Source organism: Pelophylax lessonae, assembly GCF_965119305.1.
Source record: "Pelophylax lessonae genome assembly, chromosome: 4".
Taxonomy (NCBI): Eukaryota; Metazoa; Chordata; class Amphibia; order Anura; family Ranidae; genus Pelophylax; species Pelophylax lessonae.
Window position 1 is genome coordinate 663,963,295 of NC_138771.1, and position 16,376 is coordinate 663,979,670.

General features: G+C 44.3%; 1 protein-coding gene across 1 annotated transcript in view; it reads right to left on the reverse strand.

Moving 5' to 3' along the window:
* Positions 1-7,582, reverse strand: part of LOC309553074 (hepatic lectin-like) — a gene marked incomplete at both ends in the record, with an annotated part of 448,637 nt that extends 441,055 nt beyond the window's left edge. The window contains one exon of the mRNA XM_082253973.1: positions 7,534-7,582. Within this exon, the coding sequence (XP_082110099.1) occupies positions 7,534-7,582 (49 nt within the window). The remainder of the gene's footprint in view (positions 1-7,533) is intronic.
* Between the last annotated feature and the right edge of the window lie 8,794 nt (positions 7,583-16,376).

Here is a 16,376-nt window from a genome sequence, read left to right on the forward strand (position 1 = left end):
GCTCCGCTTCTGCACCCTGCTCCCTCTTCTGCTGTGCTGGTGGCTCTGTGCGACCACCGCCTCTTCCTCCAAACTACTCAGGTCACCTGCATGACGTTCATTCCATGTGGGGTCGAGGACCTCATCGTCCTCCACATCATCTTCCACCCAGTCTTCACCCCTGCCCTCCTTGTCGGTCTCCACAATGCTGAACGCCGCAGCAGTTGGCACCTGCGTTTCGTCATCATCGGAGACGTGCTGCGATGATCCTTGCATGTACTCATCTTGAGAAATAAGTGGTTGGGCATCGCTGCACTCAATCTCTTCCACTTCTGGGGCAGGGCTAGGTGGATGGCCCTGGGAAACCCTGCTGACAGAGTCCTCAAAAAGAATAAGAGACTGCTGTATGGCTTGGGGCTCAGACTGCTGGCCTGATTTGCAAGGGGGTGAGGTGAAAGACGGTTGGACATTGGCTGCAGGTGCCAACTCTGACCTTTCTGCAGTAGACTGGGTGGGAGACAATGTGAAGGAACTGGAGGCACTGTCAGCAGCAAACCAATCTACTATCGCCTCAACTTGTTCTGGCCTCATCACTTCTAGGGGCGTTTGATGCCCTACCAAATACTGATGCAGGTTCTGTCGCCTACTCACACTTGAGGAAGGTGTTTCACTTGTGCGTGTAGCTGGCACAGATCGACCACGTCCTCTCCTTGCAACAGGAGCTCTACCAGCAGCACAACGACCCAGGCCACGGCCCTTATTTGACGGTCTCCTCATATTTCTGTAATTTAAGATCTTGCCCTAGAAAGGTTTTTATTGAATAGCGGAATAGGAAATATGATCCAAAAAAGTGTATGTATCTCGCACGTACAAAACCACACTAGGCCCCAATTACTATTGTTTCTACCCCTAAAAGGATGGATGAGGAGTAGGAGGAGTATGGAACAGACAGCACCCTCAAATCTTCAGAAGTATGAGATGAACCCCAAAAACTTGGAAAGGTGGATCTCACACGTACCGACACAGACTATCCCGCAATTCAATTGATCCTCAAAGGTTTTTATTGAATAGCGGAATAGGAAATATGATCAAAAAAAGTGTATGTATCTCGCACGTACACAACCACACTAGGCCCCAATTACTATTGTTTGTACCCCTAAAAGGATGGATGAGGAGTAGGAGGAGTATGGAACAGGCAGCACCCTCAAATCTTCAGAAGTATGAGATGAACCCCAAAAACTTGGAAAGGTGGATCTCACACGTACCGACACAGACTATCCCGCAATTCAATTGATCCTCAAAGGTTTTTATTGAATAGCGGAATAGGAAATATGATCAAAAAAAGTGTATGTATCTCGCACGTACACAACCACACTAGGCCCCAATTACTATTGTTTGTACCCCTAAAAGGATGGATGAGGAGTAGGAGGAGGAGTATGGAACAGGCAGCACCCTCAAATCTTCAGAAGTATGAGATGAACCCCAAAAACTTGGAAAGGTGGATCTCACACGTACCGACACAGACTATCCCGCAATTCAATTGATCCTCAAAGGTTTTTATTGAATAGCGGAATAGGAAATATGATCAAAAAAAGTGTATGTATCTCGCACGTACACAACCACACTAGGCCCCAATTACTATTGTTTGTACCCCTAAAAGGATGGATGAGGAGTAGGAGGAGGAGTATGGAACAGGCAGCACCCTCAAATCTTCAGAAGTATGAGATGAACCCCAAAAACTTGGAAAGGTGGATCTCACACGTACCGACACAGACTATCCCGCAATTCAATTGATCCTCAAAGGTTTTTATTGAATAGCGGAATAGGAAATATGATCAAAAAAAGTGTATGTATCTCGCACGTACACAACCACACTAGGCCCCAATTACTATTGTTTGTACCCCTAAAAGGATGGTTGAGCAGTAGGAGCAGGAGTATGGAACAGGCAGCACCCTCAAATCTTCAGAAGTATGAGATGAACCCCAACAACTTGGAAAGGTGGATCTCTCTCACACGTACCAACACAGACTATCCCCCAATTTAACTGATCCCCAAAGGTTTTTGATTAAATAGCGGAATAGAAAATATGATCCAAAAAAAGTGTATGTATATCACACGTACACAACCACACTAGGCCCCAATTACTATTGTTTGTACCCCTAAAAGGCTAGGAGTAGGGGGAGTATGGAACAGGCAGCACCCTCAAACCTTCAGAAGTATGAGATGAACCCCAACAACTTGGAAAGGTGGATCTCTCTCACACGTACCAACACAGACTATCCCCCAATTTAACTGATCCCCAAAGGTTTTTGATTAAATAGCGGAATAGAAAATATGATCCAAAAAAAGTGTATGTATATCACACGTACACAACCACACTAGGCCCCAATTACTATTGTTTGTACCCCTAAAAGGCTAGGAGTAGGGGGAGTATGGAACAGGCAGCACCCTCAGACCTTCAGAAGTATGAGATGAACCCCAACAACTTGGAAAGGTGGATCTCTCTCACACGTACCAACACAGACTATCCCCCAATTTAACTGATCCCCAAAGGTTTTTGATTAAATAGCGGAATAGAAAATATGATCCAAAAAAAGTGTATGTATATCACACGTACACAACCACACTAGGCCCCAATTACTATTGTTTGTACCCCTAAAAGGCTAGGAGTAGGGGGAGTATGGAACAGGCAGCACCCTCAAACCTTCAGAAGTATGAGATGAACCCCAACAACTTGGAAAGGTGGATCTCTCTCACACGTACCAACACAGACTATCCCCCAATTTAACTGATCCCCAAAGGTTTTTGATTAAATAGCGGAATAGAAAATATGATCCAAAAAAAGTGTATGTATATCACACGTACACAACCACACTAGGCCCCAATTACTATTGTTTGTACCCCTAAAAGGCTAGGAGTAGGGGGAGTATGGAACAGGCAGCACCCTCAGACCTTCAGAAGTATGAGATGAACCCCAACAACTTGGAAAGGTGGATCTCTCTCACACGTACCAACACAGACTATCCCCCAATTTAACTGATCCCCAAAGGTTTTTGATTAAATAGCGGAATAGAAAATATGATCCAAAAAAAGTGTATGTATATCACACGTACACAACCACACTAGGCCCCAATTACTATTGTTTGTACCCCTAAAAGGCTAGATGAGGAGTAGGGGGGGTATGGAACAGGCAGCACCCTCAAACCTTCAGAAGTATGAGATGAACCCCAACAACTTGGAAAGGTGGATCTCTCTCACACGTACCAACACAGACTATCCCCCAATTTAACTGATCCCCAAAGGTTTTTGATTAAATAGCGGAATAGAAAATATGATCCAAAAAAAGTGTATGTATATCACACGTACACAACCACACTAGGCCCCAATTACTATTGTTTGTACCCCTAAAAGGCTAGATGAGGAGTAGGGGGGGTATGGAACAGGCAGCACCCTCAAACCTTCAGAAGTATGAGATGAACCCCAACAACTTGGAAAGGTGGATCTCTCTCACACGTACCAACACAGACTATCCCCCAATTTAACTGATCCCCAAAGGTTTTTGATTAAATAGCGGAATAGAAAATATGATCCAAAAAAAGTGTATGTATATCACACGTACACAACCACACTAGGCCCCAATTACTATTGTTTGTACCCCTAAAAGGCTAGGAGTAGGGGGAGTATGGAACAGGCAGCACCCTCAAACCTTCAGAAGTATGAGATGAACCCCAACAACTTGGAAAGGTGGATCTCTCTCACACGTACCAACACAGACTATCCCCCAATTTAACTGATCCCCAAAGGTTTTTGATTAAATAGCGGAATAGAAAATATGATCCAAAAAAAGTGTATGTATATCACACGTACACAACCACACTAGGCCCCAATTACTATTGTTTGTACCCCTAAAAGGCTAGATGAGGAGTAGGGGGAGTATGGAACAGGCAGCACCCTCAAATCTTCAGAAGTATGAGATTGTGTTCACTGTACCCCACAAAGATTGAGTTCACTGCACCCCACAATGATTGTGTTCACTGCACCCCACAAAGATTGTGTTCACTGCACCTCACAAAGATTGTGTTCACTGTACCCCCCAAAGATTGTGTTCACTGCACCCCACAAAGATTCTGTTCACTGTACCCCACAAAGATTGTGTTCACTGCACCCTAAAAGGATGTTGTTCACTGCACCCCACAAAGATTGTGTTCACTGCACCCTAAAAGGATGTTGTTCACTGCACCCCAAAAAGATTGTGTTCACTGTACCCCCCCAAAGATTGTGTTCACTGCACCCCACAAAGATTGTGTTCACTGCACCCCAAAAAAGATTGTGTTCACTGTACCCCCCAAAGATTGTGTTCACTGCACCCCAAAAAGATTGTGTTCACTGTACCCCCCAAAGATTGTGTTCACTGCACCCCACAAAGATTCTGTTCACTGTACCCCACAAAGATTGTGTTCACTGCACCCCAAAAAGATTGTGTTCACTGTACCCCCCCAAAGATTGTGTTCACTGCACCCCACAAAGATTCTGTTCACTGCACCCCACAAAGGATTTTGTTCACTGCACCCCAAAAAGATTGTGTTCACTGCACCCCAAAAAGGATTTTGATCACTGCACCCCAAAAAGGATGTTGTTCACTGCACCCCAAAAATGATTTTGTTCACTCCACCCCAAAAAGATTGTGTTCACTGCACCCCACAAAGATTGTGTTCACTGCACCCCACAAAGATTCTGTTCACTGTACCCCACAAAGATTGTGTTCACTGCACCCCAAAAAGATTGTGTTCACTGCACCCCAAAAAGGATGTTGTTCACTGCACCCCAAAAAGGATGTTGTTCACTCCACCCCAAAAAGATTGTGTTCACTGCACCCCACAAAGATTGTGTTCACTGCACCCCAAAAATGATTTTGTTCACTGCACCCCAAAAAGGATTTTGTTCACTGCACCCCAAAAAGGATGTTGTTCACTCCACCCCAAAAAGATTGTGTTCACTGCACCCCAAAAAGATTGTGTTCACTGCACCCCACAAAGGATTTTGTTCACTGCACCCCAAAAAGATTGTGTTCACTGCACCCCAAAAAGGATGTTGTTCACTGCACCCCAAAAAGGATTTTGTTCACTGCACCCCAAAAAGATTGTGTTCACTGCACCCCACAAAGGATTTTGTTCACTGCACCCCACAAAGATTGTGTTCACTGCACACCAAAAAGGATTGTGTTCACTGCACCCCAAAAAGATTTTGTTCACTGCACCCCAAAAAGATTGTGTTCACTGCAGCCCAAAAAGATTGTGTTCACTGCAGCCCAAAAAGATTGTGTTCACTGCAGCCCAAAAAGATTGTGTTCACTGCAGCTCACACACAGAAAAATGGATGTGGATCACTGACACCTGCCTATCTCCTATCCCACACCACACAGCAATATCGATTGTAGTTTGTAGAACACAGTTTCCCTAAAATTCAGCAGACTCTGTCCCTAACAGGATTGAGAAGAGATCGTAGATCAGGATTGAGTGCAGATTCACCCCACCCCCCACACAGCAATATCGATTGTAGTTTGTAGAAGACACTGACCCTATAATTCAGCAGACTCTATCCCTAAAATGCCTACAACTCGCCCTGCCTAAACACTCCGACCTGTCCCTCAATTCTATCCGGACACAAATGGTTTTTTCCTGCCTATCTTTCCCTAATCAGCAGCCAGCACATTGATGTGTGCTCTGTCCCTTAGCTAAGCAGCAGAATGACGCTGCTGCGGCGGCTGCCTCGAACTTATAAAGACTTGGTCACATGCTTCAGACGGCCAATCACAGCTACTAAGACATTTGCAGGCATGGCTGGGATGGCTTAAGGCACACCAGTTAAACGATTGTTGATTGGCTGTTGAAAGCCCGCCATGAAAAGAGCGCCAAAGCATGCAAAACCCGGAAATAAAACGACCGAACACGGATTTTTACCCGAACATACAGTAAAGTGTCCGTGTCCGTGTTCGGGTAAAAAAAATCCAATTATTCGGTACGAACACGAATAATACAGTCCGTGTTCGCTCAACACTAGTTATTGACATCAGCTAGCATCCCCGGGCCAACTATTTACACTCAGCTGAATAGGGGCAGGGATGCAGGACTGATTGGTCGACCCCTGATGGCTGTAGCATCCTGGCAACCACAGACTTGAAAGGGAAGCTGTCTTTCATTAGTGGCAGCAGTAATAATGGATGGGTAAATGAGTCATTTACTTGACCTGTTGACTGAAACACAAGAGTTTGGGGCAAAATCTTAATTGCTACAAACTTGAACCACATCTCTAAATGTGAGTGTCGGGATTAAAGTCTCCCACAAGCCTATGATTTCTAGGTAGCAGAACTTTGGATATTAATGTGTGTTCTGGCCAATTTCCAACGATGAGCAATGGACAGCGATGCTGCATGCATCGTATTGCCCTGTCTCGTCAGAGTAGCCTTCAGGACTAGGGATGATTGAACGGTTCGTGTCGACCATCGGTTCGACCCGAACATTGGGTGTTCGAAATTCGGCCGAATTCCGAACTTTTTGCGGTAAAAGTTCAGAATTCGGTCACCAGAACCGGCCACAATGCAATGGGACAGGAACTGGGCTTTAAAAGCCCATGATTGGCCCAGAAACATCAGTAAAAGCCAATTGAGGGGGCAGGAGCCTGCTAGGAATGTGATTGGAGTGACTACGGGGTCCAGAGGCCAATCATGAGTGAATACGCCCCCCAGTATATAACATAGCCCCGCCAAACCTCTAGCACTGTAATACAGAGGCTGAGGAAGAGAATGGAAGCATTTGTGTTTCTCCTGCTGCTTTTAGTGTGAGGAAAGGGATATGCAGTGTAGTTAGGGTACTATATACCACTATAGTTAGATTCAACTATCTAAATTTTGTAGGGATAGTTAAAAGTGTCAGGGTGCCCTTAGTGTAGTTTAGTGTGAACTGACTCTGCCATGCCAGGGTGAACCCACTATGCAGATTCTGGGTTAGGGGTATACATATATATATATATATATATATATATATATATATATATATACACACACACATATATATATATATATATATATATATATATATATATATATATATATATACCTCTATACAGAAGTTCAGATGTCCTGCCTTCCTCCAAACGCCTTCAAAAAACACCTGAAAAACACCTGAAACAAAAAACGCCCAGGTGTGAAAGGAGGGTAACACCATCCCTGCGCTACTGAAATTCTAATAAAAATAATCTTTTTTTTTTTTTCTGGTTCTGGACATGCTACAGAGCTGAAACTTCACAGGTACACTTTTTAGACCCCCCCTTTTATGAGATGCACACTGTATATCATATTTAGATGTAAAATGTATACTAAATCAATGAGAAGCTGGCTTTTATTACCTCAATACAGATATAGTAAAAGGTGATTTATGATTGGTGGATCCAGTATAGCAGTATTAGTATTAGTAGACATGTGTCCTATGAATGAAGACTTGGATCCTCAGCTGAATATAATAGATAAAGAAGATACCCCTCATTATAATGACTTACGTTTGTCTGTTGATGCATTCCTCATCCTTCGAAAATCAAGATCACTCATATTGGCGTACGTATTTTCCTCATACGATCTCCCTGAAGAGGAACACAGACATTAATATAGATATTGTGGATTCCAGGGAGGATATTCAGGTAATGTAATTCAGATATAATGGCGCTCTGTGAGAGAAATGTATTCTCTCCGCTCACCTTCACTCTCCACGGCATTTTAACCACTTTACCACCGGAGGATTTTGCTGTCTTACGTCCAGGCCACTTTTTGCGATTCGGCACTGTGCGAATTTAACTGACAATTGCGCGGTCGTGCGACGCCGTACCCAAACAAAATTTACGTCCTTTTTTTCCCACAAACAGAGCTTTCTTTTGGTGGTATTTGATCACCTGTGCGCTTTTTACTTTTTGCGCTATAAACAAAAAAAGAACGTAAATTTTGAAAAAATAACAATATTTTTCACATTTTTTTATATGAAATTCCCCCCCAAAAAAAATGTAAAAATCTAAATTTTTGGCCAATTTGTTTTCTGCTACCTATGTTTGGTAAAAAAAATTGCAATAAGCGTATTTTGATTGGTTTGCGCAAAAGTTATTGCGATTACTAACTAAGGGAAAGATTCCTGTCATTTTTGGTGTTTTTTTTTTTTTTAACGAGTAATGGCGGCGATCTGCATTTTTTTTTGCGGGACTGCGACATTGTGGCGGACAGATCGGACCCTTGACTGACATTTTTGACACTTTTGGGGGTACCAGTGACATTACTACAGTAATCAGTGCTATATATATGTACTGTTACTGTAAAAATGACACTGGCAGGGAAGGGGTTAATTTTATTGGAGAGGGAGGGGTTAATGTATGCCTGGTGCTTACTGACGTGTGTTGGGGGAGGGGACTGAGTGACACAGAGACAGATCGCAGGTTCAGCTATGCTGAACCCTGCAATCTGACCCTGCCTGTCAGACAAAAGTGGGTGGATCTCCAGACTCGATTCCCCTGGAATCGCCGCCGCTCCTCCCCTGGCTCGACTCCCGCTGTGACTGAATACAGCGGGAGCACGCCGCCCACAAGGGGAGGAGTCCAGCGACGTAGGTCTACGTCGCTGGACGGGAACGAGCCAAAGTAATAATGATAAAAAATAGTGATAAAAGTGGAGATTGACTTATATAACAACATATAATTAAGCAAAAACCAAAAAGGGAAAGGTGGGGTTTTTTATGGCCAATAAGAAGGGACGATCACATTTATGACACTAGGTTATGATAAAAGAAATTTTTTTTTTTCACAAACAAGTAAAAAATACATAGACATACATATATAAAAGATATAGCAACAACCAGCATATATATAAAGAATATACTCCTATTAGGAGTGCCGGTAACTTCTATACCAATAGTACAGTGGTCTCTGTTGTACACGGTCTAGGGGTCCCCAGCAAGCCAACGCATTTTGCAGCTATGCTTCCTCAGGGCTAGAGAGACCAGTCAGACCGACATTTCCATTGAGACAAAGGCAGAGCAGATTACGTCTATCCGGCAGGCGCCGGAGGTGAACCAGGCATGTGCAGCTCAAGTTAATGATGAATCAGTAAATGGTTCATGGTGCTGATGATAATCCTATTGTAGTGTCTAGTTTGTACTTAAAATTAAGGTAGCATATTCCTTGTTCAGTAGCTGAGATAGTAGGATCAAAGCTCCCCAAAAGCACTGGAAATGCAATGATTTGACCTCATAAACGCCACTTAGCCTCCCCGGACAGGTATAATCTAAGGTCCCAATGCACCAAGCAAGGGGCAGCGTCCTGTAGCCTAGATCCTTCATGTGAGCCTGCCTGGGATAAAAAACCCCACCTTTCTCTTTTTGGTTTTTGATATTTATTAGGGGTGTAGGCCATACCATCACGGTACCTTTTTGTTCATATAATTAAGCATTTAACAGAACAACATTTGCATCATTAGAGTTTAATTTATTATTTCTATCACAACTTGAGACTCGTCTTTCACTAGGGTTGGAGTGGATGACCAGGACTGGTTGAGGTAGCGGGGAAGATGGTGCAAAAGCCAAAGAGCTGACACTGAATATTTGGAGAATCTGCTTGCTTAGCAATAATGAGAAACCTGAAAAGGCCAAGTCTTCACCTGAACATCTAGAGGTAGAGAGATTATGCTACAGGTGATACTCAGGGTGTGGTCCTCTGACTCACCCGAGCAGATCTCAATTGCACTGGTGCAACTCCCTTGCAGTGCTGGAGCACAGATATGACAAGGCAGCAGATAGGACTGAAGGAAATAGAAAGGCTGCATGGAAATACCTGAAGACACAGATGAGACACACAGACTAGGAATGCACAGGTGCTGGTACCAAAGGCTGGCACTCACAGGGGAAACAGACAGGAGAAGCAATTAACAGGGTGAAGTGAAAAGAGAGACACAAAGGTGAAGGAAGAATAGATACTGGCAGAACTGCATAGAGCGAAAGGATCAGATTACAGACTGGGGAACACTGGGATCATATGGCTGGAAACTGGCTGGAAGACACCGGGAGCACATGGCTGGAAGTAGTCTAGGACAGCGGTTACCAACCAGTGATCCTTGGACCACTGATGGTCCACGAGAACATATTGGTGGTCCCCAGGGGTTGTGCCACAAATCAACATTGTGCCGGATGTATACTACATAATGTTGTTATCAATGCGCAGGCTCCTGTGAACTCAGAGGGAGGCGACGTTAGTAGTGCAGAGAGCGGGAGGTGAAGAAGGAGGGGACTTCCAATGGCAGCGCTGATCACAGACTGTGGGAGGGCTCAAGCACATGGCTGGATGAGGAGGTGGGATCCAATGATGTGTAAGGCACTAAGGCAGTAGGCTTAGTAAGGCAGCAGTACGATGCAGAGTGCGGAGGTGTGTGTGTGGGTGTGGGGGGGGGTGGCAGAGAGCCGGAGCATTGTGTGTATAAGGCAGCAGTGAGATCCAGGGGGAGGGAGGCCGAGAGCAAGAGCATTGTGTGTATAAGGAATGTAAAATTCATGTTAGTGTTAGTGGTCCGCAGGATTCAAAATTGTGAGTTTAGTGGTCCATGAGGTCCAAAAGTTTGGCAACCACTGGTCTAGGACCCATTAGGAACACAAGGCTGGAAGGGGGCAGGGGCGCACTGGGAACTCTTTAGCCTAAACCTTTGAGAAAACACACAAAAGAAAAAAACAGGTCAGGTGCCAATGTGACCAAAAACCAACCCAGAGGATGCCCTTATGAGGAACAAACTTGTAGCTGCTGGGAAAGACTCTTGGAGAGGGTAACCAAGAAAATAAACACAGCCTGTATTCCCTTGTGAGCGCTTGGAGCTATGTTGTGTATTGTGCCTACACTAAACAAGGAATGCATGCAATGTCACAGCCAATGAGTGGACCTCAATTGGTTATTCTGAATTGCACACATTAATGAACAATTACAATCCGTATTAAAATCAATACATATGAAAATGAAAAACGATGGGCTTAATTCAAGAAAAATTCATCTGGGCATAGAGCTGAATAATAGTGCGTGAAAAAACCATAGATCTTACCCAAGAAAATGACTTCAACCTAATCGTCTGGGAAAAAAAGCTCCTACCATGATGATGGAGATGGTTTATGGAGGGCCTCTGGTCGTTGGACTCTCACTGGCTGCAATGCTTCTAGATAGTGAGCAGGATGCCAATAGATGTCACCAATTGCTGTTGATATGTTTTTAATATGTTTACAGGGTGATGGAGATGGTATGGCTATGCCAGAAGCAGTTTTAATATGACTCCTCTCCTTCCTTCCCTCCTCCACCAATTTTGCAATTGTTGGGTTAAACCTTTGCCTTCCCATATACAAGTATTGTTCCTCCCCTTTGTTCTCTTTTAAAACTCGAGTTATTGCATAACGTCATGGGACTTGATAAGGTGCAGGCACACGAAACGCGTTGTCATTATGACCAGTGCTTTAAGTGGCCCAAAGAGAGGTGCCGGTACTCTATTATAGCCTATAAATTTTGTCCCCCCCCCCCCACCCCACATCAGGGTCCCCACAGAGCACCCCCCCTGGCCTGGGCTGGGACTCTGGAGCAGGTGGACTCACTGGTGGTGACTGGTCTGGCTCTGGAGTGGGAAATATTCTGGGGGGGGGGGGGGGGCGATTGAGGGCGCAGATTTCCAAAATGAGCGTACTGGTACGCTAAGGCGCACGGAGAGGTGGCGGTATGCTCAAGAGCCATATTTGGAAGTGGCGGTACTGAGTACCAGTGCATACCGGCCCACTTAAAGCACTGATTATGAGGAGTAAACACTCCGTTGTGCACTCCATCAGCTTTCACCCACCACAACCTCTCTCTGAGTCCGCCCCTCTTCTGATGGGGCTCCGCAAAGTCCCATCCGGCTCTGAGCATTGCTTCGGCTTCCACCCTAAAATCTTCGGGTGACGTGTTTCCGGCTTCCCAGCTCGGTCTCTGTCCATTTACTGGCGCGGCTTCAGTGAGGCCATTTCCTGCCAGGTGGCCTGGCGGCTGTGTCCCCCCACGGGACATATATTGGCATCCTGCTTCTATCTGGCAGCATTGCAGCCAGCGAAAGTCCATCCATAAACCATCTCCATCATCATGGTAGGAGCTTTTTTTGCCAGGCCACAAGGCCACCGTAATCTTCTTGGGTAGGATCTAAGTTTTTTTTAATGAAATATAGACTTGTAGTGATTGATTTATATTGCTAAATACTGTATTTTCACCAAACTCTTATATTTTTACTTATTTACTGATTCTTATGAGAGTAATTGATTTTTATAAGTGTTATCTAATATGTATCACTTATCATTTATGCACTGTTTAGTTTTTAAACATATTTAATATGTACAATGGAGATCAAAATCAGGGAACAATTTATGAACATTTGATGTTTTTCGTAAATAATGTAATCTCCATTGCTTAACATCTTATGGAATATTTGTTGTGGCGATACCGTGCTAATAGAACAGGTTTTTTCTAAATAACCAAGGCACCTCAACAAAAAACCTTTATTTTGTCGGAAACACAGTGACCAAAATGAGAGAACAGCAATGACTGTAGCACGGAAAAAGATTACAACAAAAATTTCTGAAGGTCACCACAATGAACAATTAGTAGGAAGTGGGGGAGGGGAGGGGGCACTTGCTTTGAATGACTTCAGCACATCTGCTTTGCACGGGACATCACTATAGTCTCTCACACTGCTCTGGTGGGATTTTGTTCCACTCTTCTTCCAGTCCCTTCCACAGTTCTGTGACTGTAGTGGGTTCTTTGGCCATAACTTTGTTGGCAAGGATTTTCCAGAGGTTTTCTATTGGGTTTGGATCAGGACTCTGGGCTGGCCATTTCATTATTTCAAAGTTTTCAGCTTCAAGGAACTGTGAAGTGTAAGGTTTTGCACTTGGGGACTAGAAACATAAAAGCACAATACACGTTAGAGGGGAACCCTTGGGGGAATCAAAAATTAGGTATTGGTTGATGATAGACTAGGCAATAGCATGCAATGTCAAGCGGCAGCTTCCAAAGCGAGCCGATTATTAGCATGCATTAAGAAAGGGATGTATTCCAGAGATAAGACTATAATCCTTCCACTTTATAAAACTCTGGTCCGACCGCATCTGGAGTATTCTGTCCAGTTCTGGTCACCAGTCCTCAGAAGGGATGTGTTGGAGCTGGAGAGAGTCCAGAGAAGGGCAACTAAACTGATTAGGGGATTGGAGGACCTTAATTATGAAGAGCGTCTGCAATCGCTTGATTTATTCTCCCTGGAGAAGAGACGCCTGAGAGGGGACATGATAGCAATTTATAAATATCTCAATGGTAATCTCAGCTTAGAAAAAAAGCTGTTCAGTCGAAGGGATTGCATGAGGACTCGAGGGCATACAATGCGATTAGAGGAGAAGCGTTTTAACCTCAGGCAACGTGGGGGGTTCTTTACTGTTAGGGCTACAAGATTGTGGAATTCTCTACCACAAGAGGTGGTTTCTGCGGGAAGTATGGTGGCTTTCAATAGACTCTTAGACATACATCTCAATAATCAGAACATTCAGGGGTATGAGAGATGATTACAGCCACACACACCTACACAGGTTGAACTGGATGGACTATTGTCTTTATTCAACCTCACCTACTATGTAACTATGAACTCCCTTAACCGTTTTGGTGTGTGACGGGGGGGGGGGGGGGGGGGCATTGTCATGCATGAAAGGGAAGGAACCACATGTTGTGGAAGAAGATTCTGATAAACATTTGCATTCACTCTCCCATGTAGCTGTATAAGAGGTTCAACTCCTGCTGCAGAAAACATCCTCCAAACCGTGACGCTTCCCCCCCTCCACCTTTCACTGACTTCTTTACACACTTTGGGTTCAGTCTTTCCCCAGTTGACGGTGAACATAATGTTTCCCATCGGACCCAAATAAATTAAACTTGCTTTCATCACTAAAGTGAACTTTAGAGCAGTTCTCCCCTGTCCACGCAACATGCTCCTCAGCAATAGAATTGAGTCTAGAATTGAGAATTGTCACCTGATTCCCTATTTTATGCACGTATGCTGAACTGTTCAGCAACAGGACATGCATGGATGATGGCCCCTCTGGGAATATAGGGCACTACAATAGAGGATATATACCCCTATGGCTGTATACTTGCCTATCGCTGGGGGATCTATGCCAATGTGCTGTCTGCTTTGGTGCTCACACATGAGCATTTGGAACTTCTTGTTCAAAAAGAAGGTTGTTATTGGGTTGCAGTTGTTTGGTCCCCTATAGGGATGATCAAACTTTTCAAAAGTTCGGTTCGGCCAGAACATCCGAACTTCCCGAAAGTTTGGCCCGGATTTCAGAACCCCATTGAAATCAATGGGACCCGAACTTCGGTAATCAAAAAACACAATTTTGAAGCCCTAAAACCCAATAAATGCCCCTAAAAAGTGCCTAGGGTTCTGGGTCATACCCCAGGGACTATTAATCACACAAAAAAAAGTTCTTAAAAAGTGTCATTTTTGATAGAGAGCCAATTATTGAAAAAATTAGAAAAAAAAAATAAAAAAAATAATAATAATTTCTTTGGATTTAGTATCTGGGGGGTCTAAAAAGTGTACCTGTGAAGTTTCAGCTCTGTAGCGTGTCCAGAACCATAAAAAAAAAAAAAGATTGTTTGTATTTTGTCGAACAGGTTAGTGGCTTCTCTCTTTTCACACCTTGCCGGTTTAGTAGCAAGCGTTTTTTTGGGCATTTTTTGGGGTCTTTTCAGGCAGGCAAAACATCTGAACTTGTGTATATGGGTATATATACCACTATACACAAGTTCAGAAGTTTTGCCTGCCTCCAAAGAACCCCAAAAAATGCCCAAAAAAAAACGCTACAGGGTTTTTGGAGGCAGGCAAAACATCTGAACTTGTGTATAGTGGTATATATACACACATACTTATATGTATATTACACTTAGACATATATAGGTGTGATAGGAGCGTAACTATATTGGTGTTAATTATTTCATTAGCCCAAGTAGTTTTTTCTGCTCCTTTCACACCTATATATGTCTAGGTGTATATATACAGACATGGTTGTGTATATATACCCCCTATACACATGTTCAGATGTCATGTCTGACTCCAAACATGTGCTCAAAAAGATCCCTATGGACGCCTGCAGCCAAAAAGAATGCTGACGGCGGCGAAGCCATATTACTGCAGCGAAAGTGACTTGAGAGAAACTAGCTTTTCTCTATAGCGGTCACCCTGATATGGAAGGGTTTGGTCACCCTGCCATAGCAGTCACTGTCAGTTAACCCTACACTACACTACGGTCCCCTTACACTTAACACTTTCCCTACAGAAACTGAATAAATTAAAGCTAACTATAGTGGAAAATAGCACCCTAACTACACTAGATATCCCTTTCCTCACACTAATAATTGCTAAATGACACTTTGTAACACTTTGTAGCAGGAGTAACAGAACAGCATTCCACTCTCTTCCATGTCCCTGTATTACAATGCTAGGAATTTGCTGGGGCTATCTTATATACTGGGGGGCGTATTCACTAATGATTGGACTATGGACCCCCTAGTCACTCCAATCACATTCCTAGCATTCTCCTGCCCCCTCAATTGATCTGGTCCAATCATGGTTCTGGTCCAATCATGGGCTTTTAAAGCCCATTTCCTGTCCCATTGCATTTTGGTCGGTTCTGGTTGCCGAATTCTGAACTTTTTGGGCAAAAAGTTCTAAATTCGGCCGAACCTCGAACAGCCAACAGCTGTGAATGTGTCTTCACTCTCCAGGGGTCCTTCTTTGCTCTGCCATGGCGGCCAGTGCCGGCGAGCTCACTGCCGAGAACGAGTGCCTTTGAATTTAAAATGGCGCAATTACGTAACTGCGCATGCACCCGTCTGGCAGAGCTTGTATGAACTTTCCCCCGGCAGGTGTCGGGACGGCGCATGGGCCATTACGATGTCGGCCCACAAATTTTTATTTTTTTTTTACGGGTGCTAGCTGCCCATAACAGGCATTTAGGGGCAGCCTGATTAACGGGAGCTTGCCGGTTCAATGTAAATTACCCGGGACAGGCTCCTATTTGCCGGGACTGTCCTGGCCAAAAATGGGACAGTTGGCAAGTATGCTGTTTTTACAACAGCAGATCGCCATTCTCTCTCCACAGGGAGTGATCGCGGGTGCCTGGTGGCAATCGCAGCCGCCGGCCCCCTTCGCCTCAGGATTACCGCTGGCAAATGGGCACCCACGCGCCCCCAGGATCGCTCCCACTATCCCTGTACAGGTACGTCGATTCGCGGGAACCTGGTTGGCAAGTAGTTGAAAAAAAAATATT